Source organism: Notolepis coatsorum (assembly GCF_963971535.1).
Source record: "Notolepis coatsorum genome assembly, chromosome: 11".
In the NCBI taxonomy this organism is placed as follows: domain Eukaryota; kingdom Metazoa; phylum Chordata; class Actinopteri; order Aulopiformes; family Paralepididae; genus Notolepis; species Notolepis coatsorum.
The window spans coordinates 4,210,020-4,229,892 of NC_140175.1; the positions used below are offsets into that span (position 1 = coordinate 4,210,020).

A 19,873-nucleotide genomic window follows, 5' to 3' on the forward strand; every position below is an offset into this window, starting at 1 on the left:
TTTATTTTTTTATTATTTTTTAAACAGACATATAATATATATATATATATATACATATATATGATTGCCCATATTTATGTCTTTCTACTATTACCCTGCCCATACCTGTACCTTCCCTCCCCCATGCTGAATTTCCCCAAGAGATCAATAAAGGAATATCTTATCTTATCTTAATAAAAAAAAGAAGATGATAGGAAAACTATGTTTAAAAATAAACAAGTCAGGTAATCATGATTATATAATTCAATAGTGTATTGTGTCTGTTTTATATAATTCAAGTGTATTGTGTCTGTTTTATATAATTCAATAGTGTATTCTGTCTGTTTTATATAATTCAATAGTGTATTCTGTCCGTTTTATATAATTCAATAGTGTATTGTGTCCGTTTTATATAATTCAATAGTGTATTCTGTCTGTTTTATATAATTCAATAGTGTATTCTGTCCGTTTTATATAATTCAATAGTGTATTGTGTCCGTTTTATATAATTCAATAGTGTATTGTGTCTGTTGTTTTATATAATTCAATAGTGTATTGTGTCCGTTTTATATAATTCAATCGTGTTTTCTGTCTGTTTTATATAATTCAATAGTGTCTGTCTGTTTTATATAATTCAATGGTGTTTTCTGTCTGTTTTATATAATTAAATAGTGTTTTCAGTCTGTTTTATATAATTAAAGCGTTTTCTGTCTGTTGTTTTATATAATTCAATAGTGTCCGTTGTATATAATTCAATGCGTGCGCGTGCATGTGTGCGTGTGTGTGTGTGCTCTCTAACTCACGAGGTGTCGTCCCAGCAGGTGTGTGTGTGCTCTCTAACTCACGAGGCGTCGTCCCAGCATGTGTGTGTGTGTGTGCTCTCTAACTCACGAGGCGTCGTCCCAGCGCTGCAGACACTGGCTGTGGAAGCTGTGGTTACACAGGGTGGTCAGGACTCCGTTCACCGACTCGTCCATCCTCTCCAGACACACGGTGCACTTAGGGAGCTCCGTCAGCTCCATCACAGGAAGACTGGCTCCCTGAGAGGGGGGGCAGGGGGGGGGGGGGGGGGGGGGAGGAGGGCAGGGGGGGGAGAGGAGGGAGGAGGAGAGGAGGAGCAGGGAGGAAGCAAAGGAGAGAGATTACAAAACATAATGGATAAATACTATACATTTACATTTAGTCATTTAGCTGAAACGCTTTTATCCAAAGCGACTTACAGGTTCTGTACGACAAGTCATCAGGAAGGAAGGGCACAACTCTATCAGCTGAGTAACAATGTTCATCAAAGTGTTGAGTGCTACAGTGGAGGTTAGTTTATTAGGACACGTGCATGAAGGAGGAAGGAGGAGCAGACGTACCGCGCCAGACTTTATGACCTCGGCTCGCTCCACGTAGACCAGCTGGCACACGGCGTCCTCGATGGAGTTGAACTGGCGACCGTTACACGCCGTGTAGAAACTGTCCGCGTCCGCCTGTCCGTCCGGATGGAGGAAGAGGAGGACAGAGACTTAGGGATGTAAACGGTATAACAGCTTTTATCCAAAGCTCTTTACAGTTTGTTCCTCACATTTTTACCCGTTCACTCACACACCCACTCACACGTTCACACACCGACGGCGGAGGCGACCGTGCAAGGTGCCGACCTGCTCATCGAGGGAGCAGTTAGGGGGTTAAGTGTCTCTCTCAAGGACATATCGACACGCCGTCGTCTGGGAGGAGCGGGAATCGAACCGGGAACCTTCAGATTACCAGACGACCGCTCTACGAGCCACTGTCTGCTTCAGATTATTTATTTTTATATTATATTATATTATATTTATTTGCCATTATTTGCGAGTACAATGGGATTCTTACTCCCCGTTTGCTCCACAGCACAGAGGAATAAACAAGCAACAATTTACAGAATAAAGAAGCAGGTATTTATATACAACCGTCTGCGGTATGTGCAATAAAAATAAGTACAACTAAGTAAATAAAAATTTAAATAAGAACACAGACGAGCTAAGATAATTGCCACTGTAGTCCAGGGAGAGGCGGAAACAAACGGCAGAGCGTGAATCAGACGAGCTCACCTGAGCGCTGAACTTGATCAGCAGCACCATCTACTGGTTGGGGGTGGAGTCTCGGATGAGAGAATTACGCCACATCAATGTGGAACGCCCCGCCCACAGCCGTAAAATAATGTGAATCCCTACCCTCCTTCAAAACCGCCCTCAAAGAGCACCTACGGGAGGCTGCAATTCGAAACTGGCCCCCGTAAATGTCCAACCCCCTCCAATGTACAGTTTCTTCCCCCTCGAATGTATATATTTTACTGTACTGTATATTTGTATATCTTGTATGTAATAAATGTCTGGATGTAACAGTACTGTCTATCTGTATGTCATAAATGTTATGATTAATTGAAAATGGGGGACCCTGATGTAAACGAGACGAAAGTCTTTCTCTGGTCTGCATCCCCTTATTAACAATTGTGTGTATTGAGCCGTACTGTATGTTGTACCCCATTCTGCGCAATCTGTTAATAAAGTTTTCAATCAACCAATTGTAAAACGAGAGCTCACCTGCGCGCGGAACTTGATCAGCACCATGTACTGGTTGGGCGTGGAGTCGCGGATGATCTTCATGTGCTCCATGACGTCGTTGAAGGGCGCCACGAACCTCATGAGGTCGTGGCTGGTCATGGTGGCGGGCACGGTGAGGATGCAGAGCATGGCGCTGCGCCGCACGTCCTCCGTCAGCGACGTCATGTTGCTGCAACCGGGCAAACAGGGAGGGAAGTGTCGTCATGGTGACCAAGTCTGTCGTTCACAGGCTGCTGCGATGGGTAGGTTTCTATTCTATATAGAGACGATATACCGTAGCATTCCATGATGGGAGGATAAACGCCTCGATCTAGGATGTGGTCGGGGCTTTAACACCAGCCACCTGCCCAGATACAGGGACATTTCTACAGGGCTCTACAGTGCGACCATATTGCTCGCCCCTAGAAATATGTGTGTGCGAAACGGAAAAATCAATTACTCGCACTCAAGATTTTTTCTCCGCTATAATCGTTAAAAAAAACTACAAGTTCAACATTGCACTCAAGCCAACGGTCCAATCACAGTAGAGTGACGTGACTGGTTTCAAGAAGAAAAATAAAGGAAATGACCAATCGGAAGCTCTCATTTTCTCTTTTACTTCCCGAGAGGCCGCCATTGCGATATGCGAGCGTTTTCTGAGACACAAGTAACATTAAGTTAATGTAATATTCTAGTCTTACCAATAGCAATAGATTTGAGAACACCTAGATGTATCGATAGCAATACTAATATAACGTTAATGCAACAAAACTAATGCCTTGCTTTGTTAATCATAACGTTGATGCAGTAGCGTATGTCGGTGTGTTGGCTGTAACTGACATGAGAATAGCAACACTGTGTACACATTAAAATTGCGATAATCGATTCTAACATTTTCAAATCGATGCAGTTGAATTTTCCCCTTAGGATCGATGCATTGCGATGCATTGTTACACCCCTACACCAAAGTAACTGGCCCACTGTGTATCTGTGTGTACAGCTAACTTGGCTAGCGTTATGAACAGCAGAGGTGGGCAATAGGTCCAGCTGCAGCGCCGGACGGCCGGAGTGCAAGCGGTGTGGCGTAATTGGCAGACGCGACTGTCAATCAATGGTCCGTCTACCTGACACGCAAACTCATAAACAATGTTTCTGTACTGGAGGTGTACAGTATTTTAACACTTTGATTGCCTAAGGCTAAATTCATGATATACCACCCGTTGCCAGCTCTATTTAACATGGAGAAGTTCCCCTTCTTTGCAGGGCTATAACTTTTTAAAAACTATTGCTAGATTGCCATTATTAGGGCCCATTCAAGGTCATATATATATTGTTCAGGGTGTAGCAACGTTAAACTTTTTCATTCACATATTCATACTAAAATATGATCTAAAGTATAAGTATGTTTTCATCTCTTTCTGCAGCTTTCTCCAGAACGTGATTTATAGCCCCAAATGCATTATATTGATGATGAAATACAGTTTGATAGCAATCAGCGCAATATAAAAAATTCCAACTGGAAGTACTTCTGGAAGTTACTACACGTTATCTGATGTTGACCGGATGGGCGAGGGGGCGTTTATAATTCCGTGGGCAGCGTTAGATGATTCATCTAATGTGGGACATATGTTCATCAGATCAGTTAGTATCGAACACGGAAATATTACACGCTAAAACTCACCCCAGTCTCCGCGGGCCGTTGGGCGATCAGCGTGGGGTAGACAGTTTTCCATTATGGGATGTAAAAATACCCGGTCCATTTCCAGGTTGTATAATGGTATATACGTCCAAATCATGTTGTTTATCGAGTTATTGGCAACGGATCGCTATGTATTGTGTCGAGATGGAGTCGCGGGAGCTATAGAGGGTGGCCGGAAGTAATATGGGTGATCAGCACTTCAGCCACATCACTTCCTGTTTGGCGCTTCTGCCGATCGGCCACCAGATGGCGCTCTTGAACCGCTAGAGGATTGAGAGGAGCTCTGAACTGTGTGTGAAGGCTGCGGATGGAAAATATGATTCCGATCACAGATTTTTTAAATATTGATATCAAAGACGAGTTACGGCATCTTCGGCAACTTGAGCATGGCGGGGAAGGACGCCTAAACTCGTCCTTTGGCAACTAAAGTGTTAATAGGCAACCCTGAAAGGATTATTTTTCTAGAAGAGCAACACTAGCTCCGCCCTCTACTGATGGCCCTGGTGGTAATGGCCAGTGTCTCATTTTTGTTCAATGTCACTGCCTTTCTTATTAGGCCTAGTTGTTGGCTACAACTTGCCACAGTAGGCATTAATCACTTAATTAATAGTTCAAATGTCTGTGTCCCATTCCCGTTTGCACACGCAGATACACACACACGCACACAGTGGGCCAGTGACTTTGGTGGTGTGTGCTATTGCACAGATGTGTGTCCCGTTCCCGTTTGCACATGCTCGCACGGTACAAATATACATTTATCTTTGGAGGGACTCACTTGGTCTTGTAGAGGTGCATGATGCCGTGCACTATCTCCACCGAGGGGTTCCCGCTGAAGAAGGCGATCTGGTCCGGGAGCTGCTTGGAGGGAGAGTCTGGTGCCGTGCCGGTCTCTGTGCCGGTCTCTGTGCCCGTGTCCCCCGGGTCCCCCGGGTCCCCCGGGTCCTCGGTGTCCTCCTTACTGTCCTCCTTACTGTCCTCCTTACTGTCCGCTTCGGTCGCGTCGCCGCTCTCCTCCGCCGAGCTGCCCGTCTCCTCGGCCCCGTCTTTATCTACGGTCAACATGCGGGAAGTTCAGTGCTTTCATACATGTAGTAGGGCTGGGCGGTTAATTCGAATGAATGATTTAGGACGATTTTCAAAACAAAAAAGTGATGTTTGGTGAAAGTTAGATTTGCACTTTATTAATCCCAATAGGGAAATTCATTCTTGTTTGATGATCAAGAGGCACCTTTTATTTGTTTTAAGTGAAGTTTGGTGAAAAAGCAAGTTATTGCGCTATTATTGGGACATTCATCTCCGTTTGATCAAGAGTAACCTTTTACATATATATATATATATATTCATATATTATTGGGAAATTCATCTTGGTTTGATCATTTGTGTCAAATAAAAACAAAGCTTATTTGAATGATTTCCTTGGCGTTTCTAGTTTTAAGAGAAAAAAAATCTATTAAAAACGTAAATCGGGGGGAGCTCCAGTAGCTCACCACGTACCTCGAACGCTATTTCGGCGTCGGGGACAACCGTGCGCGTCACGGATCTGGGGTAGCGAGTTCGACTCCCGGAGCCGTATTTTCTCAGAGTGTCTTTCCCCCCATCTATACCCCCATTCAACCTGTTTCTGTCGGTCATACTTGACCAGAAAAAGCGATAAACGCGAAAAGAACCAGCTGACTGGTCAAAGTAAAAAAAAAAAAAAAAAACGTAAATCGGATGTGGTGTGAAACAATCTGAGATTTTATTTTTAGGCCATATCACCCAGCCCGATGTAGCAGGTTTCAGTAAAGAACTAGTTTGAGATTGAGGATTAGGGTTAGTAGACTGGGAGGGTGTAGACTACCACATGTCTCCTCTGTCGGTCTGGGTAGGGTGTAGACTACCACATGTCTCCTCTGTCGGTCTGGGGAGGGTGTAGACTACCACATGTCTTCTCTGTTGGTCTGGGGAGGGTGTAGACTACCACATGCCTCCTCTGTCAGTCTGGGGAGGGTGTAGACTACCACATGTCTCCTCTGTTGGTCTGGGGAGGGTGTAGACTACCACATGTCTCCTCTGTCGGTCTGGGTAGGGTGTAGACTACCACATGTCTCCTCTGTCGGTCTGGGGAGGGTGTAGACTACCACATGTCTTCTCTGTTGGTCTGGGGAGGGTGTAGACTACCACATGCCTCCTCTGTCAGTCTGGGGAGGGTGTAGACTACCACATGTCTCCTCTGTTGGTCTGGGGAGGGTGTAGACTACCACATGTCTCCTCTGTTGGTCTGGGTAGGGTGTAGACTACCACATGTCTTCTCTGTTGGTCTGGGTAGGGTGTAGACTACCACATGTCTTCTCTGTTGGTCTGGGGAGGGTGTAGACTACCACATGCCTCCTCTGTCAGTCTGGGGAGGGTGTAGACTACCACATGTCTCCTCTGTTGGTCTGGGTAGGGTGTAGACTACCACATGTCTCCTCTGTTGGTCTGGGGAGGGTGTAGACTACCACATGTCTCCTCTGTTGGTCTGGGGAGGGTGTAGACTACCACATGTCTCCTCTGTTGGTCTGGGTAGGGTGTAGACTACCACATGTCTTCTCTGTTGGTCTGGGGAGGGTGTAGACTACCACATGTCTCCTCTGTTGGTCTGGGGAGGGTGTAGACTACCACATGTCTCCTCTGTTGGTCTGGGGAGGGTGTAGACTACCACATGTCTCCTCTGTCGGTCTGGGGAGGGTGTAGACTACCACATGTCTCCTCTGTTGGTCTGGGTAGGGTGTAGACTACCACATGTCTCCTCTGTTGGTCTGGGGAGGGTGTAGACTACCACATGTCTCCTCTGTTGGTCTGGGGAGGGTGTAGACTACCTCCTCCGATACATGTGGAGTCGCCAGCCGCTTCTTTTCACCTGACAGCGAGGAGTTTCACTGGGAGAACGTTTCACGTGCGGAGGTTCACAGATCTCCCCCAGATCCCCTCCCTGCTGAACAGGCAGTAGTAGTAGTAGTAGGACTCAGTCATACCCCACCAGCTTCCTACCAGTGATCACAGCCAGTTGTGTTCGTAGAGACATCTGACCAGGTCTGAGGTACCCGGGTCTCTGTGGTGGTAGGAGTGCTTAGACCTCTACACCAGTGTTTCTCAACTGGTGGGTCGCGACCCAAAAGTGGGTCGCGGGTGGGTCGCGGATGTGTGTGTAAAAAAATAAATAAAATAAATGTTTTTTTTTTTTTATATAATTTTTTTTGCTACCTATCTTTGTGGAAGTGGCTTAAGACAAAGCAGAGGAACAGATTGGACATTGAGCATGACCTCAGAGTTGCTTTGTCTACCATCACCCCAGACTGCTAAGAAGGATATATTATTTATTATTATTTTATTTCATTGTGTTTTTAGCCCTTAGTTGCACTTTTGTTGCAACCCCAGTTATCCCATTAGTTCCCCCAAACTTAGGTCTGTTATGTTAAGCTAATAAATCTGCTAAGAAGCATATATTATTTATTATTATTTTATTTCATTGGGTTTTTAGCCCTAGTTGCACTTTTCATGTTTTTAACAATGCATGAAAGATTGTGTATTACTGCAAAAAAAAATAGAAAATCATAGTGGTTAAGAAATTTGGGTCGCGACTTAATGACTAAGGAAAATGTTGGGTCCCGAGGCTCGACCAGTTGAGAACCACTGCTCTACACTACCCAGCCGCACCCATATATCTGAACTCTAGGGATGGGACGATGTGGTTACCACCTCAATACAATTCAATACCATATGATATGATGTATTATGGGGTTCGCAATTTGATACATGATACGATCGATTTTCAAAGAAGCTGACATAACGTTACATCAAGCAAATTCATTCCATATAAGATGATGACTGTATCCTCTGCTGTACACACGGTGTAATCACTGGGTGACAAGAGAGCTTATGAAAGTGTTTTTGATAAGGGCGGCTAGGTGGCGCAGTAGGCAAGGCGCTCGCCACTAACGCAGGATATGCTGGGTTCGAGCCCAGCTCTCGGCGTTGCTACCAGCTTGGTTGGTCGTTCATACTAATACAATTGGCAGTGTTAGGGGGTGGGAAGCTGGTGGGTGGGGATCGGACGTTGTGGACAGCGACTCCTACAGGTCGGTTGGTGCGCCTGCGCAGTAGAATCAGGAAGCGACGGGGGCGGCGTGTCCCTCCCACGCAGACCCCCGCCGCTGAGAGATCGCGCTGTGCAGGTGAAAAGATGCAACGGCTGCCTCCTCGAGTACCGGAGGGGACACGTGATGCAAGGCTTCGTCCACATTGCAGCCGGCTTGTGGGAGGCATGGCCTAACAGCGTTCGAGACAGGGGAGGGGAGAATTGGACGATACGAAATTGGGGAAGGGAGAAAAATAGAAAATGGGGAGAAATTGATTAAAAAAAAAAAGAAGAATATATTGATATATTTTCCCATCCCTACCGAACTACATTTTGATATATTTTCCCATCCCTACCGAACTACATTTTGATATATTTTCCCATCCCTACCAAACTACATTTTGATATATTTTCCCATCCCTACCGAACTATATTTTTATATATTTTCCCATCCCTACCAAACTATATTTTGATATATTTTCCCATCCCTACCGAACTATATTGATATATTTCCCCATCCCTACCGAACTATATTTTGATATATTTTCCCATCCCGACCGAACTATATTTTGATATATTTTCACATCCCTACCGAACTATATATTTTTTTATCCACTTTTTCTCCTCCTGTTTTTCTGTGTTTTTTCTCCCATCCCAATTTAGTCATGCCAATTCCCCCCTCCCCTTCCTGGTCGTTGCTCGCATGTGCCCCCCACTGGTCGGTCTAGGGAGGGTTGATAGATACTATCACATGTCCCCTCCGATACATGCAGAGTCAGCCAGCCACATCTTTTCACCTGCCAGCGCGGACTCTCATTGGTGAGGTGTAACGTGTGGGAGGCTCACACTACCCTCACCATCTCCCTTCCTCGCTGTGCAGGCACCCTGACCGACCTGTAGGAGTCGCTGTTTACAACGACCAGATTACCACCCACCGGCTTCCCTCCCACTGACTCTGCCAATTGAGCCAGTATGACGGCCGGCCAAGCCGGAGGCAACGCCGACAGCCGGATTCGATACCAGTGTCTCTCACGTTGGTGACGAGCGCTTAGTCCGCTGCGCCACCCAGTCGCCCTACCAAACTATATTTTGATATATTTTCCCGTCCCTACCGAACTATATTTTGATATATTTTCCCATCCCTACCGAACTATATTTTGTCCACAGCTTCAGTCAGTGTAGTTACTTTGCCTAGAAAGACTGATATCTGGTAGCGATGCCTAACCAGCCCTATCCACTGGCCTGAGTGGCGACACGCTGGGAACCCTTTTGGACACGATACGGCAACGCACTGCCAACAGGAAGTGAAGAGGGAGAAAAATACACAATAGATTTTTATCTGAGAAACAAGGTCGCCAAACTCGCCATGCAGTCAGTACAAACTAGTTCAACTTCTAATCGACTTCAAAACAACCATAAAACCAACTTCACTTCACTTAAAAATACCAAACCAACTTATTTTACACATTATCCTGACCTGTAATTAACAAAACACACAGATTAAATTCCTCTGAAGACATCAAATCAGGAGAAATTCATACTGATTAACTGAATATATTGCAAACCAAATGAATTGGTGCATGACAAATAAATCAGCATAGTTTTCTTTTTGGTGAAAAAAAACCTTTGTAGGCCTTGTTACACATCTGTAGATACTAGATACTATATCTGTAGATGTACATAATCTGTAGATACTATATCTGTATCTGTTAGGGGTGTAAAGGTACACGTCTCCGTACCGAACCGTTTCAGTACAATATAGAATATTCGTTGACAGCCCTACAAGTACAATTAGTTACTGCACACTACATCACCCCTGAGTGGAACATGGAAAGCCAAACTGTCCCCCACTGTACCGAAAACCCGTACCGAACCGTGACTTCAAAACCGAGGTACGTACCGTACGGTGGTTTTTGTGTACCGTTACACCCCCCTAGTATCAGTACATATCTGTAGATACTATATCTGTAATGTACATAAGTGTAGATACTATATCTGTACATATCTGTAGATACTATATCTGACTGTAATGTACATAATCTGCAGATACTACTGTATATCTGTATCTGTACATATCTGTAGATACTATATCTATACATACTATATCTATATCTGTACATACCTGTAGATACTATATCTATACCTGTACATACCTGTAGATACTATATCTGTATCTGTACATACCTGTAGATACTATATCTGTATCTGTACATACCTGTAGATACTATATCTGTACATACCTGTAGATACTATATCTGTACATACCTGTAGATACTATATCTATATCTGTACATACCTGTAGATACTATATCTATATCTGTACATACCTGTAGATACTATATCTATACCTGTACATATCTGTAGATACTATATCTATACCTGTACATATCTGTAGATACTATATCTATACCTGTACATACCTGTAGATACTATATCTATACCTGTACATACCTGTAGATACTATATCTATACCTGTACATACCTGTAGATACTATATCTGTACATACCTGTAGATACTATATCTATACCTGTACATATCTGTAGATACTATATCTATATCTGTACATACCTGTAGATACTATATCTATATCTGTACATACCTGTAGATACTATATCTGTACATATCTGTAGATACTATATCTATATCTGTACATACCTGTACATACCTGTAGATACTATATCTATACCTGTACATATCAACATGGAGATTAGAAGTGAACAGTTCCTACCTGGGTTGGGCTCAAAGGTCTCGATGACCATGTCCCCCATGGCCCGGCTCCCGATGTGCGTGTGGAGGACCGCCGCCCTCTCCGGCTCAGTCTTCCCGCTCAGGGTGAGCTTGGCGGAGCCCAGGGCGTTCTCCAGCAGGACCTCCTCCGACATGCCGTCCACTGCGGGCGGGGCGCGCAACACAATCAGAGAGGCTTTCTGTATGAACAAACTAAACCAACAACTGTTCAGATGCCCCCCCCGCCCCTCCCTCCCTCTCTCTCTGTCACTCACACAGACCATTTCAGCCACAACACAATGCATCATGTTCTAGTTGTCCTACTTGTCCAATAAACAAAAAGGTTTTTATCTTAATTGACAATTGACTTGGCTTTATCCATAAACAAGGTGTTGTTGTTGTTGCTGTTGCTACTGCTGAGTCACTGTGTCAGAAGGGTTTGTCTGTAACGTTACAGAGGCTGCTGTGCACTGGTTAACCTGCCATCACTGGGTTAACAGTCCTGGCTAACAGCTGGGTGCTGGTTAACCTGACATCACTGGGTTAACAGTCCTGGCTAACAGCTGGGTGCGGGTTAACCTGACATCACTGGGTTAACACTCCTGGCTGCCTGAATACTTTTACCAACGGATTTCCAGTTCCGCGTTCGCGTTCTGCGCTCTGATTGGCCACTGACGTTTCTGGTCGCGCCAATCGTGTGACGGCAAGTTCTGCCACCGGTTAAGCTTAGGCACTCTTTCGAAGTTGGTTAAGGTTAGAGTTTGTCTTAGAGCAGGGCGATAGAACGCCAGCCCTGATTCCAAACTCTAACCTTAACCAACTTCGAAAGAGTCGCCTAAGCTTAACCAGTGATAAACTAGGCGTTAGGTAGTTTGCTGCTGTTCGAGGTGGAAATGGGCGCGTCACGCGATTGGGCGCACATGTCACATGACCAGAAATGTCAGTGGCCAATCAGATCGCAGAACGCGGAACTGGAAATGTAGTGGGGAAAGAATAGACGCGTCCTGGCTAACAGCTGGGTGCTGTGTGCACTGGTTAACCTGACATCACTGGGTTAACAGTTCTGGCTAACAGCTGGGTGCTAACAGCTGGGTGCCAACAGCTGGGTGCTAACAGCTGGCTGCTGGTTAACCTGACATCACTGGGTGCTAACAGCTGGCTGCTGGTTAACCTGACATCACTGGGTTAACAGCTGGGTGCTAACAGCTGGCTGCTGGTTAACCTGACATCACTGGGTGCTAACAGCTGGGTACTAACAGCTGGGTGCTAACAGCTGGGTGTTAACCAGCTAGCTAGACTAGGGAGGAGGAGGAGGAGGAGGACACCAAACAGAACCACTCACCAGCAGAATAAAAGAAGCCTTGTGGTAAACTCGACTGGTCTGCCACCTCCAAGCGGATCACGACCAGAGACACGCTCATGTGGTCAGGAGGACGGAGTGGCCGCTTTAGTGGGAAAAACACAAACAAAGGCAGCGGCTGGCAGCTAGACGGGCTAACTTCAGAGAGCTAGCATAACACCAGCTAGCGTTAGCTAACCTGACCCGACGTTAGATGAGATGCTATTATTACAGTTAGCTCACTGGCTAACAACGAAGCCAAACGCGTCCTTCTTCTTGTTGTTCTTCTCCTCTGCGACCCTGGAGTGTCGTTATTATCATAGATATCGATATAGAATGGTTATTATCACCACAACATGACACTTGGAGCCCCGTGTTGCTGAGAGCAGTTGTGTTGTTTCTCTGGATGATGTGTCTCCTCTGCTGGAACCCAGCGTCACATCCGGCACGAGGCTTTCAAAATAAAAGCGGGCATCGCCTTGAGTTTCAAGTTCAAGTTTCAAAGTTGTCAAATACTGAAATACAGAATACTTTAGCATGAAATGCTTCTTTCTGTTTTGCTCCCGAGAGTGTGCTAGATGAAATAACAAGATGGTGTCAAATAGTATAATATATATAGATACACAAATGTTCTAGAATGTTTGGTTATGACATCATACCGTGACATCACAAATGTTCTAGAATGTGCTATTATGACATCATACTGTGACATCACAATGATCTAGAATGTTTGATTATGATGACATTTCATACTGTGACATCACACATTTTCTAGAATGTTTGATTATGATGACATCATACTGTGACATCACAAATGTTCTAGAATGTTTGATTATGATGACATCATACTGTGACATCACAAATGTTCTAGAATGGTCTATTATGACAAATTAGGCTTTGTGTCGACCAGGGACGTTTTTTCCAAGACGGACCGATTTGAAAAGCAAAAAAAAAAAGCTCAGAGCGTTTTCCTGAGTCTCGCAACTGCCGCGGCTCCGCCACTTGCTCGATGTTGATTGGTCAGTCGAAAAAAGTTACCTTGATGAGCGGCGCTCCGCCCAAAAACGCTAGCCGCCGAGAGCGCTAAAACGCGAGGCGCGGCGCTGGGAAAAGGAGCGCGCCTGTCGCGTTTGTAGCATAGAAATGAATGACAGAAATGAGCTGACAACTCATAAAACGTCCCCAGTCGACGGCCCTAAGACGGTTCAATGACTTTATCTAAATCCAATCAATATTCCTAATGCCGTTTCAATGTAAGGTTTTAAAAAATAAACATATAAACATTCATATAATACAATAACCTAAATATATAGCTTTGGCTCCTCTACAATAAGTATAAAATAGAAAGTCAAGTACGTAAACAAGTGTAAACAAAGCAAACATTTTCAATATACATATATACAGTATGTAATACTTCTGTACAGTCAGCTACTATACAGTACAGTGTAGAATGGTGAGGTATAGCTTAGCTTGTGGTGCCACCTTGTGGTGGTGAGGTGCAATGATGCCAATAAATATAAAGTGTGTTAGTGTCTAAAGTGGGTAAACTCTTTTGAGGATGAGTGAGTTTAACCCTTAGCTAACTGTACATGTTTACGTTTTTTAACACTTTACTTTGCATGTAAAACAACGCATTTGGCTTAACAAGTTGTGTTTTTTGTGTTTGGTAGTATTAATAATAATAATTATACTTAGGATGAACGTCCTACCACCAGTGTCTAAATGTATACAGTAGTGTAAGATAAGATATTCCTTTATTGATCTCCTTGGGGAAATCTTAACACTGAATATAAAAAATAGTTACTGTTGTGAAGGGCCAGATTAAACTGAGAATCTACCTTTATTGTTTGATATACTTTGTATATTATTTATATATATACACGGAATATCCCTTTACTTGCGTTCAAACCAGAGTAATATTCGCTCTCCTATTGGACAGCGCCCCCAGGCGCCAGCGCGCAAGCCCCCAACGGCAAGTTCAAAGACAAGTGCAGGCATGTCGGAACATGCCCGGAGTCAGCGTAGTGATACCAGACAAGGACTGAGGTTGGGACTAGATATTCACTTAAGTATAAATACAGCGCAAGGTGCGCACACCGTGCTTAGTTCAATTTGAGCACGTTCAGTACCTTACCCACCTTCACCACGAGTCAACGTGCAGTGAAGTGAGCAACCTTGCGTCTAACAGAGCATTGAGAACCGCGTGCGAATAGAAAGTGTCAGAGTTTAATGAAGTAACGTTGAGTTCGACTTAATCTAATGTGAAGTAAATAGTCGTTCATTTATTGTATATCGTGCGGCCACAGTTCTTTCGTGTGTAGCATTACCCAGCGGTTCGTCGTGTCTTTAGCTAGTGTACTTAACCAGGGTGTGTGGCCTAAATACGTCGCCCACACCCGAGGAGTCCTAGGCGGAGAACCGTTGGACATGTACACAGGAGAATCGGCGTCGGCGATTGCAGAACCATTACTGGTTGGATTATATTGATTTGGAACGTGGTACCCGGAGAAGAGCATCGTTGATTTCCACTATCGTTTGGGATTCAACCTCGTGAGGATTACAACTCGGGCCGGCCTCGTGGACGGAGGCTGGCTAGCTGTCATCAATGCTGTCGAGCATCTGGATTACAATTATTACTTTGCTGCTGATCAAGGGATTTACAAGGACCGACTCCTGTACCTGGAGTCTCTTTATTCCTCATTGAATCAGACGGAGTACCCGAACATTCCTCTACCCTCCAGGCCTTACACCCCCGGAGGGAACCCATTGTCTCCAGTCGGTACCAGTGTTGCCCTATATAGTTGCTACTATACGACAGGTGGTGTCAACTTAGACCCATCGTAGGATTCCTGCTATTCTTAGTGACTCATGCTATTGACTGACTTTACGTATATTCTTCGCCATACAAGCGCGACCCTAATTCTCATTCTGTAACCTAACGTTGCCTAATAATAATAAATTACCCTCAAATACTATTTCTTTGTCAATGCCGTGTTCTTGTGGGTGTTCACCATCTATATTTGATGTACTGTCTGGCCAGTAATTAAAGTACATAACTAGCAGTGGTTTAATCTATCACAATCTTTAATACAGTCAGGGTTTTGTAACCCCTCAGGTACAGTTACCATATTGGACTATTTGTCTAATCAAACACCACACACATCTCTCAGCAGGACAATGAATTATGAATTGAAAATGGGGGACCCTGATGTAAACAAGACAAACGTCTTTCTCTGGTCTGCATCACACATATTACTCTCAAACTATATTTGACACTGTAGTGTACAGGCTGTGTTGGCTTACCTGTGCAACTGTATAGGTTAAAGTAATGTCACATCTTACCTGTGCAACTGTATAGGTTAAAGTAATGTCACATCTTACCTGTGCAACTGTATAGGTTAAAGTAATGTCACATCTTACCTGTGCAACGGTATAGGTTAAAGTAATGATGTTACACCACTTTTACATGTTTTTGTGTCTATGTTATTATGGCTATGTGATGTCATGTGTCTTTACGTGTCTGTATGATGCATGTCTGAACACTTCGTCCGCCCCCCCCCCCCCCCCCCCCCTACAAGGACCACAATGGAAATAAGCTCTGAGCTGTTTTGTGTCCATCCTTGGCAGTATTCCAGACTGTGCTTGTCACATGTTTCTTTTTTTAATATATTGTCAAATAAAATCAACCAATCATCATTATGAGACCTCAAAACACTTGTGTTGACAACCAACAAGATTGTTGCTTAGAGATGACAGTGGGGTAGGGGTGGTCGTATGGCGTAGCGGAGATTGCGCTTGTCACCAATGCAAGAGGCTGCAGTCTCGACTCCCGGAGTCAGCATTGCCCTGCGGGTTGGGCCGGTCGTCATACTAACTCGCTTGGCTGAGTTAGCGGGAGGGAAGTCGTGGGTGGCAATCTGGCGTTGTGGACAGCGACGCCCACAGGTCAGGTCTGGGCGCCTGCTCAGCGAAAGGCAGGAAATGGTGAAGGCAGCGTGACCTCCCACGCGTTACGCTTCACCAATGAGAGTCCTTGCTGCCAGGTGAAAAAAAGAGCCACTGGCTGTCTCCACATGTGTCGGAGGAAGCGTGCGGATGACTTCAGGGTTCCCCTGTACCGACCAGTAGGAGGAACATGCGCACAACAACCAGATAGGGGAGGGGGGGAATTGGCATAGCGACTAAATTGGGATGGGGAGGAAAATAGAAAAATCAGGCGGAGAAAAAAAATAAAAATAGATGAGTGGGGTTAACGTGGTCCTCAAGTGTTTTGACATTAGGCTTCATGCTGAGACGAGAGCAGCCCTGAACTCTGTACCACAATGACGCCCCCCCCCCCATACTATGAACTCTGAACTCCATTGCCTATAGGCTCTGTTACCCAGTGTTTCCCACAGGATTTCGTGAGACTGTGGTGGGTGAACCTCGGCCCCTCTAGGGGGGTCCGGGGGCATGCCCCCCCGTTTTTTTGGTGTACATTTTAAAGTTAAATGCATCAATCTGGTGCACTTTGAGAGCAAAATAAAGAGGCTAGATCTATGATGAACTTTGTGCTCAAAACACTAAATAGACTAGACTAGAGCAACCATTTGAGCCATCAAAGAAATGAAGCAAAAGTGGTTACCTGTGTTGAACTGGTTTATTTTTTAGAAAATTTTAAAATATACTGGATTACTATTACGACTACTACCACTGCCAATACTACTGATATATCCCTATTGGCAAACTTTATATAATTATTGTTTTTTTTAATAAAAATAAATAATTAATGGGAAACACTGAACCTATACTCAATGCTGCATTCAGTCTACAACTGCCCTACAATGTAATCATAATTTACTTATCTTATACTAGTCTACCCATATAACTGTCTGTACAATAGTGCTGTATATACTATATATATACATTTGTATATTTATATTTACTGCGTCTGCATGTTATATATACTGTGTCTCAATATACATACAAATCTGCATCATAGTATGTACAATAATGCTGTATATATATTTATTCTTAATACATCCGTTTGTACATACCTTTATATAATAATTTATATATCTATATCTGTACCTGGCCAGGATGACTTTCTACCATACCTGTATCACTGTACATATTGAGAGTAAATTGATTTGAATATGGCCACAAGTGATGTCTTCGGGGACGTTGAATCCTTGTATTATTACATTTATCTTTGCATACATATATATATATAAATTATATATATATACTGTATATATTTGGTTGAGTGAAAAGACTATGTAATAACATAGTTATCTGAATAAAAGTCAAAATGAAAATTTTATTCCTGGCAGCTTCACTGAGCTGTAATGAAGTCATTACAGGGTGAACTTCATTTGACATCCAAAAATAAAGATAAAAATGCAAGCAGAATCTTTTGTTGAAGATTAATTTAGCAAATCATAAAGTGTGAAAAGTGGTATGGTAAAGTGTCATAATGGTAAAGTGTGGTATGGTATGTTACTTGCTATAATGGATGATTATGTTAGTCGATACTCTTTAAAAAGGTAGAAAACGAAACATGAGAAAACACTTTTATATTTACTTTTTATTTAAAAAAAAAAAGAAAAAAAAAAACTCCTTTGACATTCCAGTGTTTTTGTTTTCCATTTTCTAACAAAAGAGGGAAAAGGTGAGATGACACTCTTCTCCGATCACAAACGTCCTCTCTCTAGAGCTCCATTACAGGCAGTTGGGGCTTGTGGCTTCAAAAAGGCAAACCAACCCATCTCAAACCCCGCCCTCTTTTCTGGATCCTCCAATCGCAACTGTTGCTTCGTTACGTGAAGCAACAGTTGCGATCGGAGGATCCCGAAAAGATGGCGGGGGTTTGAGATAGGTCAAAACATTTAGTTGTTTTTAGAGGGGTGTGTGTGCGTGTATACATACAGTATGTAAGGGGGGGGGGGGGGGGGCAGGAAGGGGAATCAAGATTGCTAATCATTTCTCCTTCCCTCGCTTGCATAACACAACGACCTGCGGTGCAAACAGTTCTCAGAGCAGCGCAGGTCGTAGACGATACATCATGAAGTCCTCACAGGTCCACGGAGACCTTGCAGGCCGCGGCTACGGTCGATTCAGTCTCTTACGTTCCGTTGGGTTGGGAAAGCCTTCACAGAGGCAGGTGTGTTTGGGATACAAGTGTCCAAACTCAATAAGAGGATCGAGAAGACGAGGGAGAAAGTGGTCTGGTCCGTGAACCGGGGTCTACGACGGAGGTCTCGGCGCGGGAGGAGGAGGGGGGGGGGGGGCAGATCTCTCAGTTGTATCGACACGTTCCAACTCGTGTCCTCCCACTGAGCACGTTCACTGAGGTCGCCTCAAGCGTTTTATTATTCACAAGTGGAGGGGTGCGACGTTTCCTCGCTGGTGGAACACGCCTCTGTGGGCAGCAGCTGTTAGCAGGGGAAGAGAAGAGAGATCCACCTGTGATGTTCTGAAGCCTCTCTCTCAGGTAATAAACAGAGATCCACCTGTGATGTTCTGAAGCCTCTCTCTCAGGTAATAAACAGAGATCCACCCGTGATGTTCTGAAGCCTCTCTCTCAGGTAATAAACAGAGATCCATCTGTGATGTTCTGAAGCCTCTCTCTCAGGTAATAAACAGAGATCCACCTGTGATGTTCTGAAGCCTCTCTCTCAGGTAATAAACAGAGATCCACCTGTGATGTTCTGAAGCCTCTCTCTCAGGTAATAAACAGAGATCCACCTGTGATGTTCTGAAGCTCCTCTCTCTCAGGTAATAAACAGAGATCCACCTGTGATGTTCTGAAGCCTCTCTCTCAGGTAATAAACAGAGATCCACCTGTGATGTTCTGAAGCCTCTCTCTCAGGTAATAAACAGAGATCCACCTGTGATGTTCTGAAGCCTCTCTCTCAGGTAATAAACATCTGTGATGTTCTGACACATTAGGTTTTTTTTAAATTCATGTTCAAAACCGAATGCTATTTGATCGCCGTTCTGCTCGTCTGAAACAGGGACACTTTGTTGTCTTTGCTTTTTATAGTTCCTGCCGACGGCCGTCTGGTGTTAATCTGAGTGTTTCTCTGGGTGTGACGGGGAGCGTTGACACAACAACACCATTTGATTCGCTATGTACTTCACAGTTGATGGGCTAAATTATATATCGGGTTGCATAATTATTCTATTGATGCCATAAAGCGGATAACCCCCCCCCCCGCCCTTCCCCAAAGGCTGAGGTCTTTGTTCTAGCAGTGCATTTCTGAGCAAGAATATTGAATCGATGACTTTAAGTTATGAAACTGACCCTCCAGACCGACGATGCGAATGAGCTTTGATTTCAGTCTGACTTTTGGGGGAAAACACTTTCTACCATCTGATCCTGGTTCCCCCACTGTGCCGATACAACTTAACCAACTTGATGGGAGGTGTATATTATTTCATTCTTATGCTTCTTCTTTAGATCATGATATTTACCGGTTTC

General features: G+C 44.2%; 1 protein-coding gene across 1 annotated transcript in view; it reads right to left on the minus strand.

Moving 5' to 3' along the window:
• The window catches only part of brap (BRCA1 associated protein), a 30,342-nt gene extending 17,533 nt beyond the window's left edge, over window positions 1-12,809 (minus strand). Inside the window, exons 1-6 of the mRNA XM_084324681.1 lie at window positions 12,415-12,809; window positions 11,074-11,235; window positions 5,021-5,294; window positions 2,547-2,736; window positions 1,341-1,454; window positions 871-1,019 (exon numbers count right to left, since the gene is read on the minus strand). Coding sequence (XP_084180807.1) covers window positions 871-1,019; window positions 1,341-1,454; window positions 2,547-2,736; window positions 5,021-5,294; window positions 11,074-11,235; window positions 12,415-12,493 — 968 coding nt within the window. The 5' untranslated portion in view covers window positions 12,494-12,809. The remainder of the gene's footprint in view (window positions 1-870; window positions 1,020-1,340; window positions 1,455-2,546; window positions 2,737-5,020; window positions 5,295-11,073; window positions 11,236-12,414) is intronic.
• Window positions 12,810-19,873: the final 7,064 nt, after the last annotated feature.